Source organism: Acartia tonsa, chromosome 9 (genome assembly GCF_053477335.1).
Source record: "Acartia tonsa isolate MP-2025a chromosome 9, ASM5347733v1, whole genome shotgun sequence".
In the NCBI taxonomy this organism is placed as follows: Eukaryota; Metazoa; Arthropoda; class Copepoda; order Calanoida; family Acartiidae; genus Acartia; species Acartia tonsa.
The window spans coordinates 10,329,401-10,351,480 of record NC_137268.1 but is presented as its reverse complement, the minus strand read 5'-3'; the positions used below and the strand labels follow the sequence as shown (position 1 = coordinate 10,351,480).

The 22,080-nt window shown below is 44.6% G+C and overlaps 1 protein-coding gene across 1 annotated transcript in view; it reads right to left on the bottom strand.

The window, feature by feature from the left end:
- The window catches only part of LOC145328189 (uncharacterized), a 28,967-nt gene extending 14,409 nt beyond the window's left edge, over positions 1-14,558 (bottom strand). The window contains exons 1-7 of the mRNA XM_080171781.1: positions 14,064-14,558; positions 13,444-13,536; positions 10,103-10,199; positions 9,500-9,580; positions 1,960-2,018; positions 1,393-1,543; positions 717-850 (exon numbers count right to left, since the gene is read on the bottom strand). Of these exons, the coding sequence (XP_080027907.1) occupies positions 717-850; positions 1,393-1,543; positions 1,960-2,018; positions 9,500-9,580; positions 10,103-10,199; positions 13,444-13,535 (614 nt within the window). The 5' untranslated portion in view covers position 13,536; positions 14,064-14,558. The remainder of the gene's footprint in view (positions 1-716; positions 851-1,392; positions 1,544-1,959; positions 2,019-9,499; positions 9,581-10,102; positions 10,200-13,443; positions 13,537-14,063) is intronic.
- Between the last annotated feature and the right edge of the window lie 7,522 nt (positions 14,559-22,080).

The window sequence follows — 22,080 nt, the reverse complement described above, 5'->3', positions numbered from 1 at the left end:
TTTGATAAACATGATTTTAAAGGAATTGAAAATGAAAAATGATTAGAAAATCAGTAATAAGTAAAATGTTAATTGCCAATATAAGTTTTTTGCTTTTAGCGATTTCCTAAAAGTGTCTACTCGAGCACAACCCCCCCCCCCACATCTACTTTTGCAAAAAAGATAGCCTCGCAGGGTTAGGGATACCACAAGGATTAAAATAGACCTTCAGAAAATAAACTATCCCACACATTAAAAAAAATCTGGGGGTTTAGCTTTCAGGTACTGAGGGAAGCACCTTACTTTATTGATAAATTACTATTTCAGGATGCTTTGTAAAGAAAGATACAATGTAATTTTTATTTATGAAAAGTGAAAGGGATAGTACTGCATCAATTGCATTTAAAAAGTTTTATTGCAAGCAAAAGTTACAATAACACAATCCAACATATATAATTTTGTATTACAAAAAATAAAAATAAATTAGGCACCAACAAAATAGTCATCATGCTGGTTTTATGAAAACAGCACAGCCATATAAGTTGCATAATCATATATCCAAAAAACATGATTTTCAAGTCTTGATATTTTTAAAACTACCAGGTAGAAAATTTAAATTCTTTTAAATATATGTCATATAGATGTACTTTGAACTATTAAACAGAAAAAAATATGCAGATCACTAAATTCCATTTTAAATGCACTTCGTGCAACTACCCCTTTAACTTAGTCTTTACCTTAAATGGTCGTGTAAACGTTGGGTGAAAACCATTCCATTGACCAAAACTTTAGCCATGTTCATATCAATATCATGACCATGCCCATCTTTCAGTTCAACATCCTCAAATGTAGGAACTCGAGTCAGCGGGTACTGAAAAAAAACAATACAAATTCTGGGGCGTTTCTCTTTGCTTTCCCCAATTTAATACCTATAAAAAATTGAAAAATGTATTTTTTACACGATTTTCTGTAAAAGCCCATAAATAATAAATTAGGCAAAACGTTGGTGCGAATTGATCCTTTAGGTAGTCACTATAGTTCAGAAAAATACACGATAATCAAAGAATTTTTAAAAATCAAAAGCCATTTAATTACATGACCTTTTTCGAAGCAGGAATCTAACGGGACAAGACAATGGCCCATAAATGAATGTACTTTCCGAATTATAATGCACAAAATTGTCCCTTTTTTAGATTACATGGTTGAAACGTTTAGACAATCAACTTAATTAACCAACCAATAAAAATTTATTAAAAGCCCATAATGTAGTTCAGCCAATGAATAAGAAAATGTTATTATAAAACTTTGGGGACTATTGTAATAAACAGCCCATAGTCTCCTTCCTCTGTGGTACAGACATACCCTATACTTAGAAAATCCCTGCAACACGAAAGGAATCTAAATAAAGTTTACCTTTTCTTGTGTAGCATAATAATTGTCAGAATAAGATTCATCTGTATAATAGATGTCGTCGTTGTAAGGATAATAATTTGATTTAAAGTCATCTAGAGTGTTCATAATATCTTCTTCGGAACTGGTTATTCCATGTGAAACTGCCAGGGGACTAAAAAAAAGGAAACTTGAGCTGTAAATGTTGCTCTATGAGTGAAGTCTGTCTGTCAGTCTGCTTTTCGGTGGGTAATATTATCTTAATTTTAATTTGTAATGCATGCAACGAGACAAATTGCCGAGAAAGGTTAAAAAAACAAATATATATTTTTCAAATTATAGAGATATCAATAACAGTCAAATGAAAAACAAATAACGTTGAAAGTATTTTTTTTTATGGTTTAGAATAAGGTATAAATTTCCCATCCGATATATTTTAGAACAGTTTTGCTTATAATATAAATTGTAGTTCATAGATTTTTGAGGATACGATAGTCGTTACCAGGAAAACTTTAAAGCAAACTATATTATATCCTTTTTTAAACTTCAAAATTTAACGGTAAGATTTGAAAAAAATAAAATGAAGTCCACCTGACAAATTGGCTAAGCTTGCTGAAGGGTATGATTGTGCTTAGTGGCTGGGATTCATCCTGAAATAGATATTTTAATAGTTATTTCTCGCATTGTATTTTAGACAGCTCTCCGCGGGTATTCAAATTTTTTTTTTTGAAAAATAATAAAAAAAATTTGACTTTTGGCTATTCCAAGATTATATTCATTGCTTCTTAGGAAGGCTATAATGGACGTTTAACCGTTTATACGCTAGAATACCATAATAAAGTTATTAGTCATAGAGAAAGTTCAATTTCAGCAACCCGTTACTATGTACTATACTTGATTCATTGAAAGTAATAAAGAAAAAAGATCATATGAGTAATTATCTGGTAAGCCGAGCGTACTCGGCCCACGGGGTAACGAGTTCGGATTCAACGGGCCCTAGCCTTTAAGTATTCTACCAAACAAACAAGCAGGATTCAATCATACAGAATTATATATTTAACTGAATAATATTTACAAGTTATGTTTACTATATATATACAACAAAAATATGACAATAGTTAGGTTTGAAGGGGGTGTGGGGCGCTAGGGCTTAGCGCCCGACGGTAGACAGGCTGTGGGGGCAGCGGTGGTAAAAGGGGAGGCAGTGCCTCCCGATTATATAAGTGCATGATGGACTCGTGATAGTTGCATGTTCAAGTCCCCTCCCCACATTTAGGCAGGCTTAGTTTGACCGCCGGGTGCGGGGTTAACAGCGGTCATGAGATGGATAGTGATATAATAGGATTAGTGCGGGGGGTTTGTTATCATAAGTCACAGCGAAGCAACTCTGTATTCGGCCTGTCCGTATGGGCGTCGTATTACCACAACCTCCCCTTCAAGGGTTGCGTGGCTCCTGAGCCACCAGGCCTTGAACCTGGGGATACGACAGCCGGCTCATGCGCCGGACAGGCAGTTCCTGGGGCACAGCTCGATGGAGGACAGCTCGGGCTACACAGGCTCCTCGGGACACTCGTTGCTCGGTCTGACTGTGGTTGGTGATCAGCATTGTCAGCTCCTGGTTGGCTTCTAGGCGTGGGTTGGCCACGGCCAGGCCTCGCCGCTGGAAATTTTGCCTCGTCTGCAGGATCAGTTCTGCCTCGGCTGGTAACTGGACACGGAGGCCTAGGCAGATTCTGGTGGTTCCTAAGGGTGGAATGGTGATGGCAAAGGGCGCATAGAATTCCATGGGGGCGCCTGCTTGATTCAGGTTGCTTGGCCTCCTAGCTCCTACCCGGATGGGGATGGCTGTCATCAGCAGGGGGCACATGGCTTCTTCTTCTTCTTCTGGGGCGGCTTCTTCCATCGCAGTGGCTGGCTCTTCTCCTACAGGTCCGCTGCTGGCTGGCAGGTTCTCCATGTCTGCGTCAGGGTTCCAGATGGCATCTCTGAGTGGCTCTGGAGCGGGCGGCGGCGGCGGTGGTTCGTTGGGTTGCTCCTGCAGGTTTTCCTCCACTGGGTCACGATCTTGGCCGCTAGGCTGTGGGGCGGCTGCGGCTGGCTGGTGCACTGGGAACTCTCCTGGGTTGCTAGCTGCGGGCGCCGCCGCTCCAACTGGCAGCTCGGTGGCATCCTCGTCGCCGTCCACGTCAACTTGGATGTCGTCTGGGATCTGGTGGGCAGTCACATCTCCAGTGTATTTGCGCAGTCGGCCTACATGCGCGGTAACTTCTGAGATCCTGGCTACTGGAGAGGCAGGTTTGATGACATAATGGACTTCTGTAGCTTTCCTCACTACTTTCCAGGGGCCAGTCCATCTCTTGGTAATCTTGGCTGCCTTTCCTGGCACCAGGCGAGGGGCCAGGTACCAGACCAAGTCTCCAACCTCATACTTGGCCGTGCCTTCGTAAGCTGCCGCGCTCCTCCTGATGGCTCCCTCCTCCTTCTGCTGGATGGCATCATAAACTGCATAGTAGCGCTGCAACAGAGCTTGGACGTTGGCTGGAACTGAAGCATATTCGGTCTCTGGCAGCCGTAGCACCATGTCCACCGGAAGTTTGGCCTCTCTCCCAAAGAAGGCCAGGAACGGGGTCACACCAGTGGATCTACAGGCCTTGGTGTTGTAGGCAAAGGCGATGGCAGGCAGGTGGGGCTCCCAGTTGTTATCGTCTCTATCCAGGAACAGGCGCATGCCTGTGTTGAGCGTCCTATGAAACCTCTCCACTCGGTTGGACTGCGGATTGTAGGGTGGTGGATGTGTCAGGCCAATCTCGAGCCGGGAGGCCAGTTCCTGGAATACCTGGCCGGTAAATTCCATTCCATTGTCGGAATGGATCTTCAGGGGGCATCCGAACGTGGCCAGGTGGCGGTGCAACAGGGCTTCAGCCACCGTGAGGGTGCGCTTGTTGGGGATGGCGTAGAGGCTGACAAACCGGCTAAATCCATCTTGGCAGGTGAGGATGTAGCGGTTCCCAGCTGGGGTCTCTGGCAGTGGCCCCACCAGGTCGATGAATAGGACTTGCTGTGGATACCCCTGGCGGGAGGGCACATGGATCCCCTGCTTCAGCCTCTCCTTGGTAACTTTCTGGACACACTCAGGGCAGGTTTGTACCATCAGGCGGACGTCACGGGCCAGGTTGGGCCACCAGAAGTGCATGGCAACGCGGGCGATAGTTGCGTCCATCCCAAAGTGCCCAGCCATGGGGGTCCCATGGGCTAGAAAGAACGCATCCTGCTGGAGGGCCGAAGGCAGCAGGTATCTTGTCCTCTCTCCTGTCAGAGTCTGGTCAGTGGTGGTGAGGCAGCCATGCTCGTCAAGCCCCAGGGCTGAGAAGCGGCTGGCGTACTGCTGCTCGTCTCGTTCCTTGCCACGCAGCTCAGCCTTGGTTGGGGCCTTGCCATCAGCCACCCATTGGCGGACACGGAGCAGGAGGGGGTCCTGTGTCTGGGCTTCCAATACTCTAGCTGAATCCAGTCGGGCGGCAGGAGGCCGGCTAGCTGCGGGCTCCCCTAGCTGGGCCAGGTTGTGGATATACTCAGCCTGCTCTGCTAATTCTTCGGCGCTAGCCGTTGGCATGTTGGCATCTTCCCAGCGGCTGAGGGCGTCGGCGTTGGTATTCTGGGTGCCAGGCCTGTGGCAGACGGTAAAGTCTAAGGCCGCTAGCTCCTCCTGCCAGCGGGCCACCATCCCTGTGGATGTGTTCAGTGATTTCATCTGTAGCAGGGCAGAGGAATCAGTGTTGATCTGGAAGCTGCGGTAGGACAAGATGCCGTGGAATTTTCGGATCCCATAGATAATGGCGGCCATCTCTCCCTTCCAGGACGGGTAGCGCGTCTCAGGGTCGGTTGTCTTGCGCCCCACGGCGGCAATCAGCCTCTCCTTGCCCTCCTGGCATTGACTCAGTATGGCAGAGATGGCGCGGCTGCTGAAATCTGTGGTGAGCTGGAACACTGCTGGTAAATCAAACCTGGGCGGCGCTCGGATGGGGGCCTGTCGGAACTTGTCCTTGAGTTGCAGCAGCTGGGCTTCCATCTCAGGCGTCCAGGTTAGGGCCTTGGCCGTCTTCTGCCGATTCATCTCGTAGGTGAGGTCTGCATACTCTGGGATGAACAGGCGGTAGTATCCAAAGAAGCCCAGCAACGCCAGCAAATCCTTGGGGGTGCTAGGGGCTGGCCAGTCCAAGATGCGGTCAATATAGTCCTCTTGCATGGCTATCCCCTCTCGGCTGAGGGTGTGACCCAGATAATCCACCTTGGACCGGAACAACTTGGTCTTGGCTGGCTTGAGGCGGATCCCTCCCCTGCGGTGGGCTTCCAAGACCTCTCGGAGCCTGGCCAGGTGGGCCCAGGTATCCTGGTGGAAGGTCAGGACGTCGTCAAGGTATGACTGGAGGTTGGCTGTGCCTAGTGGGTTTAGGACCCCTGCAATAAACCTGGAATAGACAGACGGTGCCGTAGCCAGGCCAAAGGGCATCCTTTTCCATTGATACAAGCCCCTGGGGGTGGTGAAGGCGGTGCAGGGCCGGCTATCCTCAGACACACGGATGGTGTAGTATGCGGCCACCGCGTCTAGAGCACTGTAGACACGGTGCCCGCCAGCTCGTTCCACCAATTGCTGGATCCTAGGCAGGGGGTAGCTGTCCAGCTCCAGACACTTGTTGAGGGCCCTGTAGTCGACGGCCCAGCGGGTGCTCCCGTCCTTCTTCTTGATGGGCACCAGGGGGCTGCTCCAGGCGGAGTCCGACGGCTCTATGACTCCTTCCTGCAGCCAAGTGTCCAGTTGTTTCTCCAGTTCAGCCTCTTGCCGCGGGTTCAGATCCCTAAATCTCTGGCGGATCGGCTGGGTCCCTGGCTTGAGGCGCAGCTGCAATTCAACCACATCTGTGCAGCCGGGGGTAGAATTGGAGAAGACGTCCCTGTACTCGGACAACGTAGTCCAGACCTCCTTCTTGAGCAAGGGGTCCTTGCGTAGGAACTCATTGTCTTCCATCTCCAAGGCCTCCCACAACTCTTGCATGTCTATAGGCTCAGCAGGTTCTTGGACCGAGTGGAGACGCGGGGGAGGCGTATCAGAGACCTCCAGAATGTCAGGTTTGACCAGCTCCCCTGCCACTGGGAGGCCAGCATCCAGCAAGAGGGGCACCTCCCCCTCATTGACCACCAGTACTCTAAACACAGTGGCAGAGCCAGGCCTGTGGGCATACAGGCCCTCTGGAATAACAAGGTCCTCCCCAAACCTCTGTTCTGGGGCAGCTAGTTGAATGGCATCCTTGGTGCGATGGCCTACTAGCTCAACAGGGACTGCCATAACCCCGCGGCCAGGCAGGACCACCCGCTTGGCTGTGCGGAGCTGGGGTGGTTGACCGTCAGTTGGAGTGACAGCGCTCAGCCTATACGTGGCTGGTGAGGGGTCAGCCTTGGCTCCGGGACCCACCGGCCGCGACTTGACGGGCTCGGCTTCTGGAGAGGCTGACGTGTCGGAGCCAGGCTTGGCTCCGGGGGCGTCCGGCCACGATTTGACGGGCTCGGCGCTGGGAGAGGCCAAAATGCTGGGTCCAGCTTTGGCTCCGTGGGCGTCCGGCCGCGACTTGACGGGCACGGCGCCGGGAGAGGCTGGGGCCTGAGAGTTGAGTGTGGCTCCGGGTACATCAGACCGCGACTTGACGGGTCTGGACTCGGGCTTGGCTGGTGGACTGGCTGGAGGTCCCAGGTAGAGGGGGCCAGGTGGACACGGCTGGCCGTTGATAAAAATGTCGGAGGAGAAGATGGGTTCTGGAGGGCTGGCAATCTCAGGAAACGTTGTTGGCAGGCTCTCCCTTGGCACCTTGGGCACTGGGGGCAACCCCATGGCTAGCAGGTTAGCTCCCTTGTGTGCGTTGAGCTCAGCGTCCACCCAGTGTGTGCCTTTCTCAACCACACGCGGCTGCTCAGGCAGGGGGCCTGGCAGAGGCCCCTCATAGCTTAGCTCTCTCGGCTGTCTCCCGGTCAATGGGGACGCCACGGAGTGGGATAAACTCCCCACGCGCCCACAAGCAAGGTGGTTGCATGTCGAAACAGAGCCTAGTTCCGAACTCCTTGAGAAAATACCCTCCTAAGTTCAGAGGGTGGGAGAGATTTCGGACCACAGTCACGTGGTATAGATGGAGTATAAGAGTGTGTGAAACTGCCATATATAACTCTTTTAATTTTCCAATTACCTGGAGAGGCTGGCCTTCCTCATTAGCAGTCAGGATCTGGGTGTTGTCCGGTATCAACATGCGTTGCACGCCCATCGCGTGCATGAGGTGCTCAGAAATTACAGCAGACCCTGGTACACGGTTGCCAGAATCAACCATGGCATCAACCTGTACATGCTGGGCAGGGTCAGGAGTAGGAAACCTCACCCTGATATGGCAGGGGAAGTGGAGGTCCTGCCCTTGAGACAAGGGGGCCTCTCGTTCGGCTGGGGTTGGCAGAAACTTTGGTGTTGGCCGCACCGCAGCTATGGTGGTATCGCTTACCATGGTGGCTTAGACTGTAGCTTCGAATCACTAGAGCTTATTAATTATCACTTGGTCAACAATTTTATATTTATTTTTATCACTTGGTTGACATTTTATACACAATGATGTGTTGTTATCACTAGGAGCTCTAGGTGTGATTCTGGAAGCACTGGCAGCAGGGAATGTCCGTCCTGCAAGGTTCAGAGGGGTGACGGCGGTAGGGAATGACCCGTCCTACAGCGCCGCTGGTTCGAATCCCGACAAATGGCGGCAGGGAATGGCCCGTCCTGCAGCGCCTCGGGTTCGAATCCTGGGAGGCAGCGGCAGGGAATGTCCCGTCCTGCCGTGCCTGTGGCTCAAAATCTGCTATCCGTCGCAGTGGTAGGGCTTACTTGTGTGCTGAAGCTTCGCAGCCACACATTGCCTTCTTAGGGAGACCAGCACACAGCTGTCTGTCTCGTAGGTTTGGCCTGGGTGTCCTGGGGCTTGTCCCAGCTACACTTGCCAATTTAGACTCAGTTTTGTAGCCGTCTGAGCTAAATTATCCGGTTGCCGTGGCTGCGCACCTAGCGCTACTCCTACACGACACGGAAAAAGCGTCTTAACTGGCGCTTTTAGCAGGCTAAATCTGCTTGCCGTAGGCCAGAGGCCCACATATTGCGTTCAAAATGATGGAAATTCGACCTAAAAAGGCCGTCTCACAGGTCAGTTGGCGGCTGATTGTCCCCTTACTTGCCAAAGGGTCCAATCAGAGGTAGAATAGGCTAGTTTCTGTAAGGCTCGATTGAAACACGCTGACACCAAGTTCTGGTAAGCCGAGCGTACTCGGCCCACGGGGTAACGAGTTCGGATTCAACGGGCCCTAGCCTTTAAGTATTCTACCAAACAAACAAGCAGGATTCAATCATACAGAATTATATATTTAACTGAATAATATTTACAAGTTATGTTTACTATATATATACAACAAAAATATGACAATAGTTAGGTTTGAAGGGGGTGTGGGGCGCTAGGGCTTAGCGCCCGACGGTAGACAGGCTGTGGGGGCAGCGGTGGTAAAAGGGGAGGCAGTGCCTCCCGATTATATAAGTGCATGATGGACTCGTGATAGTTGCATGTTCAAGTCCCCTCCCCACATTTAGGCAGGCTTAGTTTGACCGCCGGGTGCGGGGTTAACAGCGGTCATGAGATGGATAGTGATATAATAGGATTAGTGCGGGGGGTTTGTTATCATAAGTCACAGCGAAGCAACTCTGTATTCGGCCTGTCCGTATGGGCGTCGTATTACCACAATTATAATGAATCCTAATATTTGGAGGTTATCTAGGTTTTCTTGAGTGTTGCTCGATGCCAGGTTTATAAAGTGTAAGGATATATCTGAAGGACGATCAGAGTACAATGACCGATATATTGATGTAAATCCCCAACGATTAAACACAAAAAAACCTTTTTTGGATTATTACAATTAGTTGAAACGATCGGACACTCAACCAAATCAAAATTATATAGAATTAAAGTCCCTATAGTTGTTAAACCAACGAATAAGAAAACGTTTTTATAAAACTTTGGGGACTAGTGTATTAAACACGACCCTTCCTCCCTGGTTTGTTTACCTGCTGTCTTCCAGAATAATCTGGCAGGATCAGTTCTGGATGGGAGACAGCCATCATTATTTCGTGGAAATCATATTCAGCCTACAACATGTAATAGAACTTTAACGGCTGTTTCCCTCAAAGTGCATAACAACCAAAGAAACCCCCCCACCCATACATTGTATATTTAAAAACACTAAAAAAAAGAGGGGGGGGGGGAGTTTCGTGTGTTTTTTTATCTTAGGTTACATTGCATGGGTATAGGGTGGCCCTGTTGGATTAGGGGACACGGGTTTTAGGCAAACAGAAACAAGCCTACTCAAATTACGTTTTCGATTTAAAATAAAATAAGAATTATTTATCGCATCGCATTAAAGACAGCTTTCAGTGGATAATAAAACAATAAATTATAAGATTAAATCCAGTTTTCTTAGGGTCGTGGGCCGACGAGCCGGACTAACAAAACTGATATTATGATTTTTATTTCAATATTCGAGGGAAATTGTCTGTATTACAAGTCAATAAATGATTTTACAGTTTTGTCGAAAACCAGTTCTAAACCAGAGGATATTAATCGGTTTCGAAGCCATCTGTAAAATGGTTATCCATGTTAACTAACAATACCTGTAGAGGGAAAAATCTGCCAGAAACACTTCTGAGTGTACGCTTATGGTGTTTACCATTCCCATTCTCAAGGTTAGGTTTCCCAAATCTTCGCAATCTAAAAAAGTTAAAGGATATATAGGGCTGTGTTTATTACACTAGACCACAAAGTTATAATTTTTTTCTTTTTTGTTGTCTGAACAACTTTAGTTTTTTTTTAAAAAACGAAGTATTTCTATAATTAGGGTCCGTTCGTCAGTCCATAACGGTTAACTCTTTTCGTTAATTTTGGCATGTTAGAATTGTCCTTTCAATTTTAAACTTTGCATGGCGATTCCTATATAATAAAGTAGAATTTAGAACGCAAAGCAACTCTATAATCGTTACCAAATTGTCCGTACGTACATTATAAACATGTTGATTTTTAACTTTAAACAAATTTTTATGTGATATAAATATTCCATTGATTTGATTTTTGTAATACTGATTCCTAGGACAACAAATACAATGCTATAAGCGAAGCGTCTCTTTAATTAAGTCCTAAAAATATAAGTATGTCCTTAAACATTATCCTGTATTTAAGCAGTTGTTAAATTCAGTTCTGACATTCTTCAAGTGCAGGGCGACCACTCCAAAACCAAAAAAATATAGTATTTTTATAGTATATTTTTTTTATTCATGTATATATAGTATATTTTTTTTACTCATATAGTATGATATAGTATCGTACTTTGAATTATTTAGTAATACATAGTATATACATCATCAATAATAACTCAAAGCAAAGTTGTTATCAAAGCAATTTAACATATAAGGGGGGGGGGGGAAGAGTTTTGCCACTTTCGCTTACTCTGTGATTATTAGGCTAGGTATTAATGTGAGACTATAGGTTATATGGGATAAAAGTTTACTTTTGGGTAGTATTTCACGTATATTTAATCATTTTTGGATAGGTCTCCAGGTTCAGGTGCTGCAGGCTAGCTGGAAGGTGGTTTCTAGACAAGTAAAAAAAATTCAAATTTCTGTTTGAAGAGTTAGAGATCTACTTATTAAACAGAATATGCATCTTTTTGGATGTTATTAACATATCTGAAGAAAAAATTTAAATAGGCCTCCAAGTTCTGGTCTTGAAGGCCTCCAGGTCCACTCTGGACAGGTTATAAATAATTTTTTTATTTGAAGAGTAAGAGGTCAACTTATAAAGCAGAATATGCATCTTTTTGGATGTTATTAACATTAATGAAGAAAAATCAAAATCGACATTCAAGTTCTGGTCCTGCAGGCCTCCAGGTCCACTCTGGACAGGTAAAATTCAAATTTTTTGTTTCAAGAGTTAGCGGTCAACTTTTTAAACAAATTATGCATCTTTTTGGGTATTTTTTTTACATATTTAAAGAAAAAATGACATTTAGCCTACAGGTTCATGTGCTGCAGACCCTCAGGTGGACTCTGTACAGGTAAAAATCAAACTTCTTATTTGAGCAGTATATGGTTTATTTGTTAAAAAAAATGAGCATACATTTGGATGTTATTTATATATTTGAAGGAAAAAAATTGGCCTCCAACAGAGGCGTCCAAGCTTAATTTTTTTTTTTTGGGGGGGGGGGGGTAATTTAATAATGTAAATAAGTACCTAACTAATAATAAAGTACTAAAAACAATTTAATTTTATACATGAAAACAAAATAATCAACCCACAAGCGTTGCTAACTGATGAACCAATATGATTCTCCTTTAAAGTGTAGCTTCAAATATGTCCTGGTAAGGTTTTTTAACTAGTTTTGAAGAGGGTATTTGATATTTTGATAATTATTGAAATGTTTGATTGATCTATTTTATGGAAGGTAGACAATCAATTTTGATTTAAACATTTTTTTCTTAATAATTGGGAAAATGTTACTTCTTTGAAAAGACATTGATAGGACACACCCAGTGCATTGTTTAATTAAAGGGCCATTGCAAACTATAACACGTGTTTTTATCATGATAAAGAACTGTTTTTATCTGGTGGAACTATTTAGTCTTTTGATTTTGGGCAGTGGAAAAAAATTTTGAAAGTGGAAGTAAAAAAGCGCACGAAGCGCGCCAGAATTTTTTAGGGATTATTCATTCTGGGTAATTTTTAAATGTGGGGGAATAAAATGGAAAAAATTTTGGGGGTGCCAGCACCCCCAAATTCGTTTGGGGGGTGGGGGGTAATCACCACTTTATTCCCCCACCTTGGACGTTCTTGCCCTCCAGGTAGACTCTGGACAGGTATAAAATCAAAAATTTTTATTTAAGAAGTTAAAGGTAAGTTTATTAAACAACATAGGCTTAGTTTTAGATGTTATTTATGCATTTAAAGAAAAAATGACAATTGAGCTCCAGGTTAAGGTGCTGCAGGCCTCCAGGTGGACTCTGGTATGGTAAAAATCAAAATATCTTTTAAACATCTTTTTAGATGTTATTTACAATTTTACACATCTGAAGAAAAAATACAATTGCTTTCCAGGTTCAGGTGCTGCAGGCCTCCATGTGGACTCTGTCCAGAGAAGACTTGGAGACCTACAGGACCTAAACTTGATGGCCGATTTTAATTTGTCCTTCAGATATTTTAATATCATCTTAATAGATGCATATTCTGAACTCTAACTATTCAAATAAGAAATTTTAATCTTTTACCTGTAGAGCTTTATGTATTTTTGTCCTATCACAGTTAACTTTTGATAGGTTATTGAAGGTTAGGATAGGTAAGATAAAGGTTAATAATTGCCCCGCAGGGGCTAGAAATAGGAGAAAACCTACAGTGAAAATATAAGACAAAACGCACCTTAAGAGGCGCTGTCATAAAACTGACAATATTCGTTTTTTGTTATATAAAAGTAATATCATATAGTATATATAGTAAATGTTGGTCAAAAAAAGGTGATATTATATAGTATATATAGTAAATTTTTGTCATATAGTATGATATAGTATCCACATTCATCCTATATAGTATAAATAGTATATATAGTATGCAGTGGTCGCCCTGCAAGTGTTAATGTTTGTTTGTCCTACCGTTTTAGGGCTTTCCTTTTATGGATGTTGTATCATCCTTGTTTTATTGAATCTGTAATCTACATAAGTAGTAATTAGTACAGAAGAGTATAGTAGAGTAGCTGATGATTACCAACAAAATGCTCCCCCCCCCCATCACTTTTTAAAAAAATATTAAGCATATAGCACTGCAGGGCCTATAACTGATGTTATATCCCTTCAGAGCTACCTTGTTCCTAATAAAACCTAACCTAACCAAAAAATACCACCCCTTCCCATTATCTTTCAAAAATAGGGGGTAGGGGGATATTACTTACAAGGAATAAATACTAGAATCTTACCTTCTATTAGCACTGAGTGATGGAAGCATACAGATATACACAGAAATAAGAAACAGAGCACACAAAAACAATCTTCGTCCAAAGTCTTCCATTCTAAACAAAAACAAGATTAAATAAAAGAATGGTAGCTTATCAGCTCATTAAATCGAAAAAAACATACGAAATTTTCAGCTGTCATTAGGAGGGGGGGGGGGGGGGAGGGGGTGAAATGTAGAATTGGCGACCTTTTTATCTACCTCCTAATATTATTTTAGATTTATTTTGCTTGTTTTGGTTATACGTTATTTCTGGTAGCTTATGAACGTTTAAAAATGTTAAAAACGCTTTCCCTGAATCCCTATACTAACAGATAAAGAGGCCTATAGGGACCATTCAGTGGGGCGAGGGGTTTCTACCTTTCAAATTCTATTACTAAAAAGAAAAAAAAGAGGCGATTCTAGGGCGATTTACCTCAACCCCTAACCCCTAAATAGGATCAAGAATGAGAAGCTACACTGTAAAGGAGAACCAGGCGGTTATTTAGATACTTCAGTTCACACAGACAGACGCACATCCTGTTACTTTTATAAATGAATAAGGTTTTATTCATAAAAAAAATAATTTAACAAAAAAAACTTTACCTTAAATAAAATACACTAAAGAAACAAGTCTAAATAACGTTAAATCACAAAATTAATCCATCTAGATGTCAACAATAAAACACGAGGTTATAAAAAGAGGTAAAAATCAATGCAGTATCGAAGTTTACTAATGTACGGGTACGATAAAACTAAACCCGGTTTGGAAAATATTGGTTACTCGAATTTTTTGGCTTTTGAATTTATTATACAGTAAAGCTGACTTTAGATTTTTATACTTATTTTCTATATTTAACCAAATATCTATTCAATGTTAAATTTTTTCATGTTTTTCCTTTTATAAAATTTTAAGTAATGTCTTTCAGAGTTTTTCAAAAGAAAAGTAAAAAAATTCATTTTTTAAATTATGTAATTTTCAGAAATTTAGTGACAATGAATTGGGGGGAAAAAATATGACTTAAAATTTTGTACATTGTTGCTGAAAGAATTTTTATTCAACTAAAATTTATAATTTCTAACGTTTATTATATGATCCTAAATGTACCTCGTCCTGGTCGTTCATTTAATGAACAATATTGGTTATAAAATTTTGTACATTGTCAAATGTTCATCTGTTATTTCAATATGAGAAAAAACAATGGATGTAGAATATATGTGGATGTTATGACAAGGGGAAAAATTGTCGTCAAATAAGCTTGCTAACATGGAACTCGTTTTTTGGTTAGTTTTTTTCCACTAGGAGGGAATGGGGTAAAGGGGGAAATTGTTATTTTAGCCCTCTGGATGTTTTATTTATTTGAAAACATGAAAATGTTGTGTAAGAACAAAGTATTGATTTGTCCATTGTAAAAAGTTATGGTAGCGTAACCTATGTTTTTTTTCCCAATAAGGCGGAATTGTCTTTTTTTTAGTAGCGAAGCTACTCTATAATTCACAATGTCCGTCCGTCCGTCCGTCTGTCCGTCTGTCCGTCTGTCCGTCTGTCCGTCTGTCCGTCTGTCCGTCTGTCCGTCTGTCCGTCTGTCCGTCCGTCTGTCCGTCTGTCCGTCCGTCTGTCCGTCCGTAATTAATGAATTGGGGGAAACGTGATTTTCTCGGCTCCTATAAAAGATAGAGAGCTGAAATTTTTGACAACATTCCCATCATTAGGGAGCACAATTAACTATAAAACATCAATGGCGGTCGGACTGCTTTATAGCAGGTTTTAGGCTATTTTTTATATTTTCCAAATTTTCCCATATCTTTGGTGTTTATGGTCCGATTTTCAAAAATTTTTCAGTTAAAGATATCAAAATTAAATTTCCCGTCATTTGAAGAAAACAACAATGACGGTCAGACTGCCTTTTTGCAGGTTTTTGGCTATTTTTATATTTTTCACATTTTTCTCCATATCTTTGGTGTTTATAGTCCGATTTTCGAAATTTTTTCAGTTAAAGATATCAAAATTAAAGGGGGGGGGGAAATGTGGTGACTCGTGCCACGACATACCAGCAATTTTATTTTGGGTGCTACTCCCTTAGTTTTAGAGATAATTGGATGAAATCTTTTGGGCTGGGTCAGTAATTACCCCAACTATTGGTATCTTTCAAAAAAAAACGGCGGCGGGACCGCCGCTCCCGCCGCCCGCCGCCGTTTTCCGCCGCCACCAAAAAATTTTTTTTTTTGCATTTCTCGCCGAATTAGGCAATTTGGAATCATTTGAGACCATGTTATTTTTTTCAAAAATTTTTCCCCTTACAAGCAAAAATTTGGCGGCGGAAAACGGCGGGAGCGGTGGTACCGCCGCCGTTTTTTATTCAAATATTTATTACTGACCCATCTGAATTTAAGATAAACCTTGATATACGAGAATTTGGAAAAAATGACAAAGTCCCTCCTCAGGGCTTCTTTTAGGGGGAAAAATTTTTGAAAAAAATAACATGGTCTCAAATGATTCCAAATTGCCTAATTCAGCGAGAAATGCAAAAAAAAAATTTTTGTTGGCGAAGGAAAACGGCGGCGGACGGCGGGAGCGGCGGTCCCGCCGGTCCCGCCGGTCCCGCCGCCGTTTTCTTAATTCAAATATTTTTTACTTACCAACCTAAAAAGATTTTGTTTCAATATCTTTAAAATCACTGGAGAAGTACTGTATTTAAGATATACCTTGATATACGAGAATTTGAAAAAAATGACCAAGTCCCCCCGCTTGTAAAAAAAAAAATTTGGCAACGGAAAACGGCGGGAGCGGTGGTACCGCCGCCGTTTTTTATTCAAATATTTATTACTGACCCATCTGAATTTAAGGTAAACCTTGATATACGAGAATTTGAAAAAAAGTCCCCCCGCAGGGTTGCTTGTAAGGGGAAAAATTACGTGTGGCGGCGGAAAATAAAACTAGGTTTCATGTTTATTTTCTCCAATAAATCTATTATTGATTTTAAATCTACTTCTACGTATTCCCATCCACAATTTTTGTGCTTCGCTACTTATGGATGTTGTCATCCTTGTTAAACTGTTTTTAACCTATTTTTAAAACGTATATGAAAAATATACTATGACACCAGTAGAATGAGACTGCAGAGCCTAAATTTGAATTAAGTCCCCAATAAACTTTTTTGGGGGGATTTAAATATTAATTTTTACTGTTGCCGTGATCATTTTGATCCGAGCAAAAGGTCTTTTTTTTATTTGGGTAAAATTCGTAGGTTTTAGAGTGTTTTGCTTCATAAATATTGTATTCTGGTATAGAGTAAAATTAGGCCTTATGATTTTACTATAAAAATTCACTAAAAAGTTAATTCTTCATAATATATCAACGAATTAACATTAACATGTTTGTGTTCTCTCACTTATTTTAAAAACATAAAAAATGGCTGTAAAGGGTTAAATGACAACAAATGTTTATGCAATACAACAAATTTATTTTTGTCACCTATACAAATGTGTTATAAAATAAGATTATTCAAACTTATCTTTTAAAATAATTTTAAAAAGTATGTATCTTTTATGTGTACGGTTTTCATTCTTTTCATTTTAATTAAATAAAAAATATTTAACTACATTGGAAATAAGTCACTTTGTGAAAACATTCTTTTTTTGAATTGTAAAGAATTATATAAAACAAGGCTTCTTATTGGTTAGATTTCAGAATTATTTGTTTTATTGTAAATGTTAGATTTTTCAATGAAATTAATTGTTTTTGAAAAAAAAATTATTTCCAATGAACAGAGTAATGTTTTTTTATTGTATCAATATAAAGTGAATTATATAAAAATGTTCTGTAAGCCACAATATTACCCGAAATAAAAAAAAGCTTTTGCTTCGGTCAAAATGATCACAGCAACATATAAAATTAATTTTTAAATCCCCCCAAAAAAGTTTATTGGGGACTTAATTCAAATTTGGGCTCTGCAGTCTGATTCTACTAGTGTCATAGTATATTTTTTATAAATGATAAAAAAATAGGTTAAAAACAGTTTAAAGATATATTTGAGCAAGTATCATGACATATTTCTATAGGTCGAGTCACAAGAATGTCCAAAAATGTGGCCTGGATGGTGACAGCATACAAAAAAGTAATGCATAAAATTGTTATATTCATGTTTTTCCAGTATGGCTTCAAAACCAACAATATCAGCTGAATTAGGACAGGTTCTCAGCTATACTGAAAAATCATGTATAGCATCTTATTTTAGATAATTTACTACGAATAAAATAAAAAAAACTTATAATTGATACCAGTTTTGTTAGACCGTTTCTTTCGGCCCTTTGAGCTTACAAAAATTGTTCTCATCTTATATATTTTATTTTATCTGCAGAAAGCTGGCTACAATATGATGCGATTACCAATAAATTTTCCCTTATTCCCTGGTTTCTGCCGCGAATTAATTGACGTTTAAACAATTCGGACAAAATATCTAATATTCAAAATTAAATATTTACATAATTTTGATATTATTTTTTTAAATCTTAACATTTTCATCAGTGGCACTTTGTCTAGAGGGGGGGGGGGCATTTTGAACATTTTGTGAAATTTTGCACCCCCCTAAAACATAGTGCCCCTAGGGGGTGGAATTACTTGATTATGGGCCTTCTAATCCCTATTATTTCTTCCCCATCCCTTCCCCAATAGCATTACGGACTGACAGAAATGGTAAATTATTGAATGATAGCTAAAAAGTTATATTCTGGTAAGCCGAGCGTTCTCGGCCCACGGGGTAACGAGTTCGGATTCAACGAGCCCTAGCCTTTAATTATTCTACCAAACAAACAAGCAGGATTCAATCATACAGAAATTATATATTTAAACTGAATAATATTTACAAGCTATGTTTACTATATATATACAACAGATTATAACAATGGTTAGGTTTGAAGGGGGTGTGGGACGCTAGGGCTTAGCTCCCGGCGGTAGACAGGCTGTGGGGGCAGCGGTGGTAAAAGGGGAGGCAACGCCTCCCGGTTATATAAGCGCGTGAGGGACGCGTGATAGTTGCATGTTTGAGTCCCCTCCCCACATTTAGGCAGGCCAGTTTGACCGCTGGGTTGCGGGGTCAACAGCGGTCATGAGATAGATGGTGATATAATAAGATTAGTGCAGGGGGTTTGTTATCATAAGTCACAGCGAAGCAACTCTGTAAACGGCCTGTCTGTCTGGGTGTCGTATTACCACAACCTCCCCTTCAAGGGTTGCGTGGCTCCTGAGCCACCAGGCCTTGAACCTGGGGATACGACAGCCTATGCCTGCGCAGGACAGGCAGTTCTTGGGGCACAGCTCGATGGAGGACAGCTCGGGCTACACAGGCTCCCTGGGACACTCGTTGCTCGGTCTGACTGTGGTTGGTTATCAGCATTGTCAGCTCCTGGTTGGCTTCTAGGCGTGGGTTGGCGACGGCCAAGCCCCGCCGCTGGAAATTTTGCCTCGTCTGCAGGATTAGCTCTGCCTCGGCTGGTAACTGGACACGGAGGCCTAGGCAGACTCTGGTGGTTCCTAAGGGGGGAATGACGATGGCAAAGGGCGCATAGAACTCCATGGGGGCGCCTGCTTGATTCAGGTTGCTTGGTCTCCTAGCTCCTACCCGGATGGGGATGGCTGTCATCAACAGGGGGCACATGGCTTCAGCTTCGTCTTCTGGGGCGGCCTCTTCCATCGCAGTGGCTGGTTCTTCTCCTACAGGCTCGCTGCTGGCTGGCAGGTTCTCCATGTCCTCGTCAGGATTCCAGATGGCATCTCTGGGTGGCTCTGGAGCGGGCGGCGGCGGCGGTGGTTCGTTGGGCTGCTCCTGCAGGTTCTCCTCTACTGGGTCACGATCCTGGCCGCTAGGCTGTGGGGCGGCTGCGGCTGGCTGGTGCACTGGGAGCTGTCCTGGGTCGCTAGCTGCGGGCGCCGCCGCTCCAACTGGCAGCTCGGTGGCATCCTCGTCGCCGTCCATATCAACTTGGACGTCTGCTGGGATCTGGTGGGCAGTCACATCTCCAGTGTATTTGCGCAGTCGGCCTACATGCGCGGTAACTTCTGAGATCCTGGCTACTGGAGAGGCAGGTTTGATGACATAATGGACTTCTGTAGCTTTCCTCACTACTTTCCAGGGGCCAGTCCATCTCTTGGTAATCTTGGCTGCCTTCCCTGGCACCAGGCGGGGGGCCAGGTACCAGACCAAGTCTCCAACCTCATACTTGGCCGTGCCTTCGTAAGCTGCCGCGCTCCTCCGGATGGCTCCCTCCTCCTTCTGCTGGATGGCATCATACACTGCATGGTAGCGCTGCAAGAGAGCTTGGACGTTGGCTGGAACTGAAGCATATTCGGTCTCTGGCAGCCGTAGTACCATGTCCACCGGAAGTTTGGCCTCTCTCCCAAAGAAGGCCAGGAACGGGGTCACGCCAGTGGATCTGCAGGCCTTGGTGTTGTATGCGAAGGCGATGGCAGGCAGGTGGGGCTCCCAGTTGTTATCGTCTCTGTCTAGGAACAGGCGCATGCCTGTGTTGAGCGTCCTATGAAACCTCTCCACTCGGTTGGACTGCGGGTTGTAGGGTGGTGGATGTGTCAGGCCAATCTCAAGTCTGGAGGCCAGTTCCTGGAATACCTGGCCGGTAAATTCCATTCCATTGTTGGAATGGATCTTCAGGGGGCATCCGAACGTGGCCAGGTGGCGGTGCAACAGGGTCTCAGCCACCGTGAGAGTGCGCTTGTTGGGGATGGCGTAGAGGCTGACAAACCGGCTGAACCCATCTTGGCAGGTGAGGATATAGCGGTTCCCAGCTGGGGTCTCTGGCAGTGGCCCCACCAGGTCGATAAATAGGACTTGCTGTGGATACCCCTGGCGGGAGGGCACGTGGATCCCTTGCTTCAGTCTCTCCTTGGTAACCTTCTGGACACACTCAGGGCAAGTTTGTACCATCAGACGGATGTCACGGGCCAGGTTGGGCCACCAGAAGTGCATGGCAACGCGGGCGATAGTCGCGTCCATCCCAAAGTGCCCAGCCATGGGGGTCCCATGGGCTAGAAAGAACGCGTCCTGCTGGAGGGCCGAAGGCAGCAGGTATCTTGTCCTCTCCCCTGTCAGGGTCTGGTCGGTGGTGGTGAGGCAGCCATGCTCGTCAAGCCCCAGGGCTGGGAAGCGGCTGGCGTACTGCTGCTCGTCTCGTTCCTTGCCACGCAGCTCAGCCTTAGTTGGGGCTTTGCCATCAGCCACCCATTGGCGGACACGGAGCAGGAGGGGGTCCTGTGTCTGGGCCTCCAATACTCTAGCTGGATCCAGTCGGGCGGCAGGGGGCCGGCTAGCTGCGGACTCCCCTAGCTGGCAAAGGTTGTGGATATACTCAGCCTGCTCTGCTAATTCTTTGGCGCTAGCCGTTGGCATGTTGGCATCTTCCCGGCGGCTGAGGGCGTCGGCGTTGGTATTCTGGGTGCCAGGCCGGTGGCAGACGGTAAAGTCTAAGGCCGCTAGCTCCTCCTGCCAGCGGGCCACCATCCCTGTGGAGGTGTTCAGTGATTTCATCTGTAGCAAGGCTGAGGAATCAGTGTTGATCTGGAAGCTGCGGTAGGACATGATGCCGTGGAATTTTTGGATCCCATACATAATGGCGGCCATCTCTCCCTTCCAGGACGGGTAGCGCGTCTCAGGGTCGGTTGTCTTGCGCCCCATGGCGGCAATCAGCCTCTCCTTGCCATCCTGACATTGACTCAGTATGGCAGAGATGGCGCGGCTGCTGAAGTCGGTGGTGAGCTGGAACACCGCTGGCAAATCAAACCTGGGCGGCGCTCGGATGGGGGCCTTACGGAACTTGTCCTTGAGTTGCAGCAGCTGGGCTTCCATCTCAGGCGTCCAGGTTAGGGTCTTGGCCGTCTTCTGCCGATTCATCTCGTAGGTGAGGTCTGCATACTCTGGGATGAACAGGCGGTAGTATCCAAAGAACCCCAGCAGCGCCAGCAAATCCTTGGGGGTGCTGGGGGCTGGCCAGTCCAGGATACGGTCAATATAGTCCTCCTGCATGGCTATCCCCTCACGGCTGAGGGTTTGGCCCAGATAATCCACCTTGGATCGGAACAGCTTGGTCTTGGCGGGCTTGAGGCGGATCCCTCCCCTGCGGTGGGCTTCCAAGACCTCTCGGAGCCTGGCCAGGTGGGCCCAGGTATCCTGGTGGAAAGTCAGGACGTCGTCAAGGTATGACTGGAGGTTGGCTGTGCCTAGTGGGTTTAGGACCCCTGCAATAAACCTGGAATAGACAGACGGTGCCGTAGCCAGGCCAAAGGGCATCCTTTTCCATTGATACAAGCCCCTGGGGGTGGTGAAGGCGGTGCAGGGCCGGCTGTCCTCGGACACACGGATGGTGTAGTATGCGGCCACCGCGTCCAAAGCACTGTAGACACGGTGCCCGCCAGCTCGTTCTACCAACTGCTGGATCCTAGGCAGGGGGTAGCTGTCCAGTTCCAGACACTTGTTGAGGGCTCTGTAGTCGACGGCCCAGCGGGTGCTCCCGTCCTTCTTCTTGATGGGCACCAGGGGGCTGCTCCAGGCGGAGTCTGACGGCTCTATGACTCCCTCCTGTAGCCAGGTGTCCAGTTGTTTCTCCAGTTCAG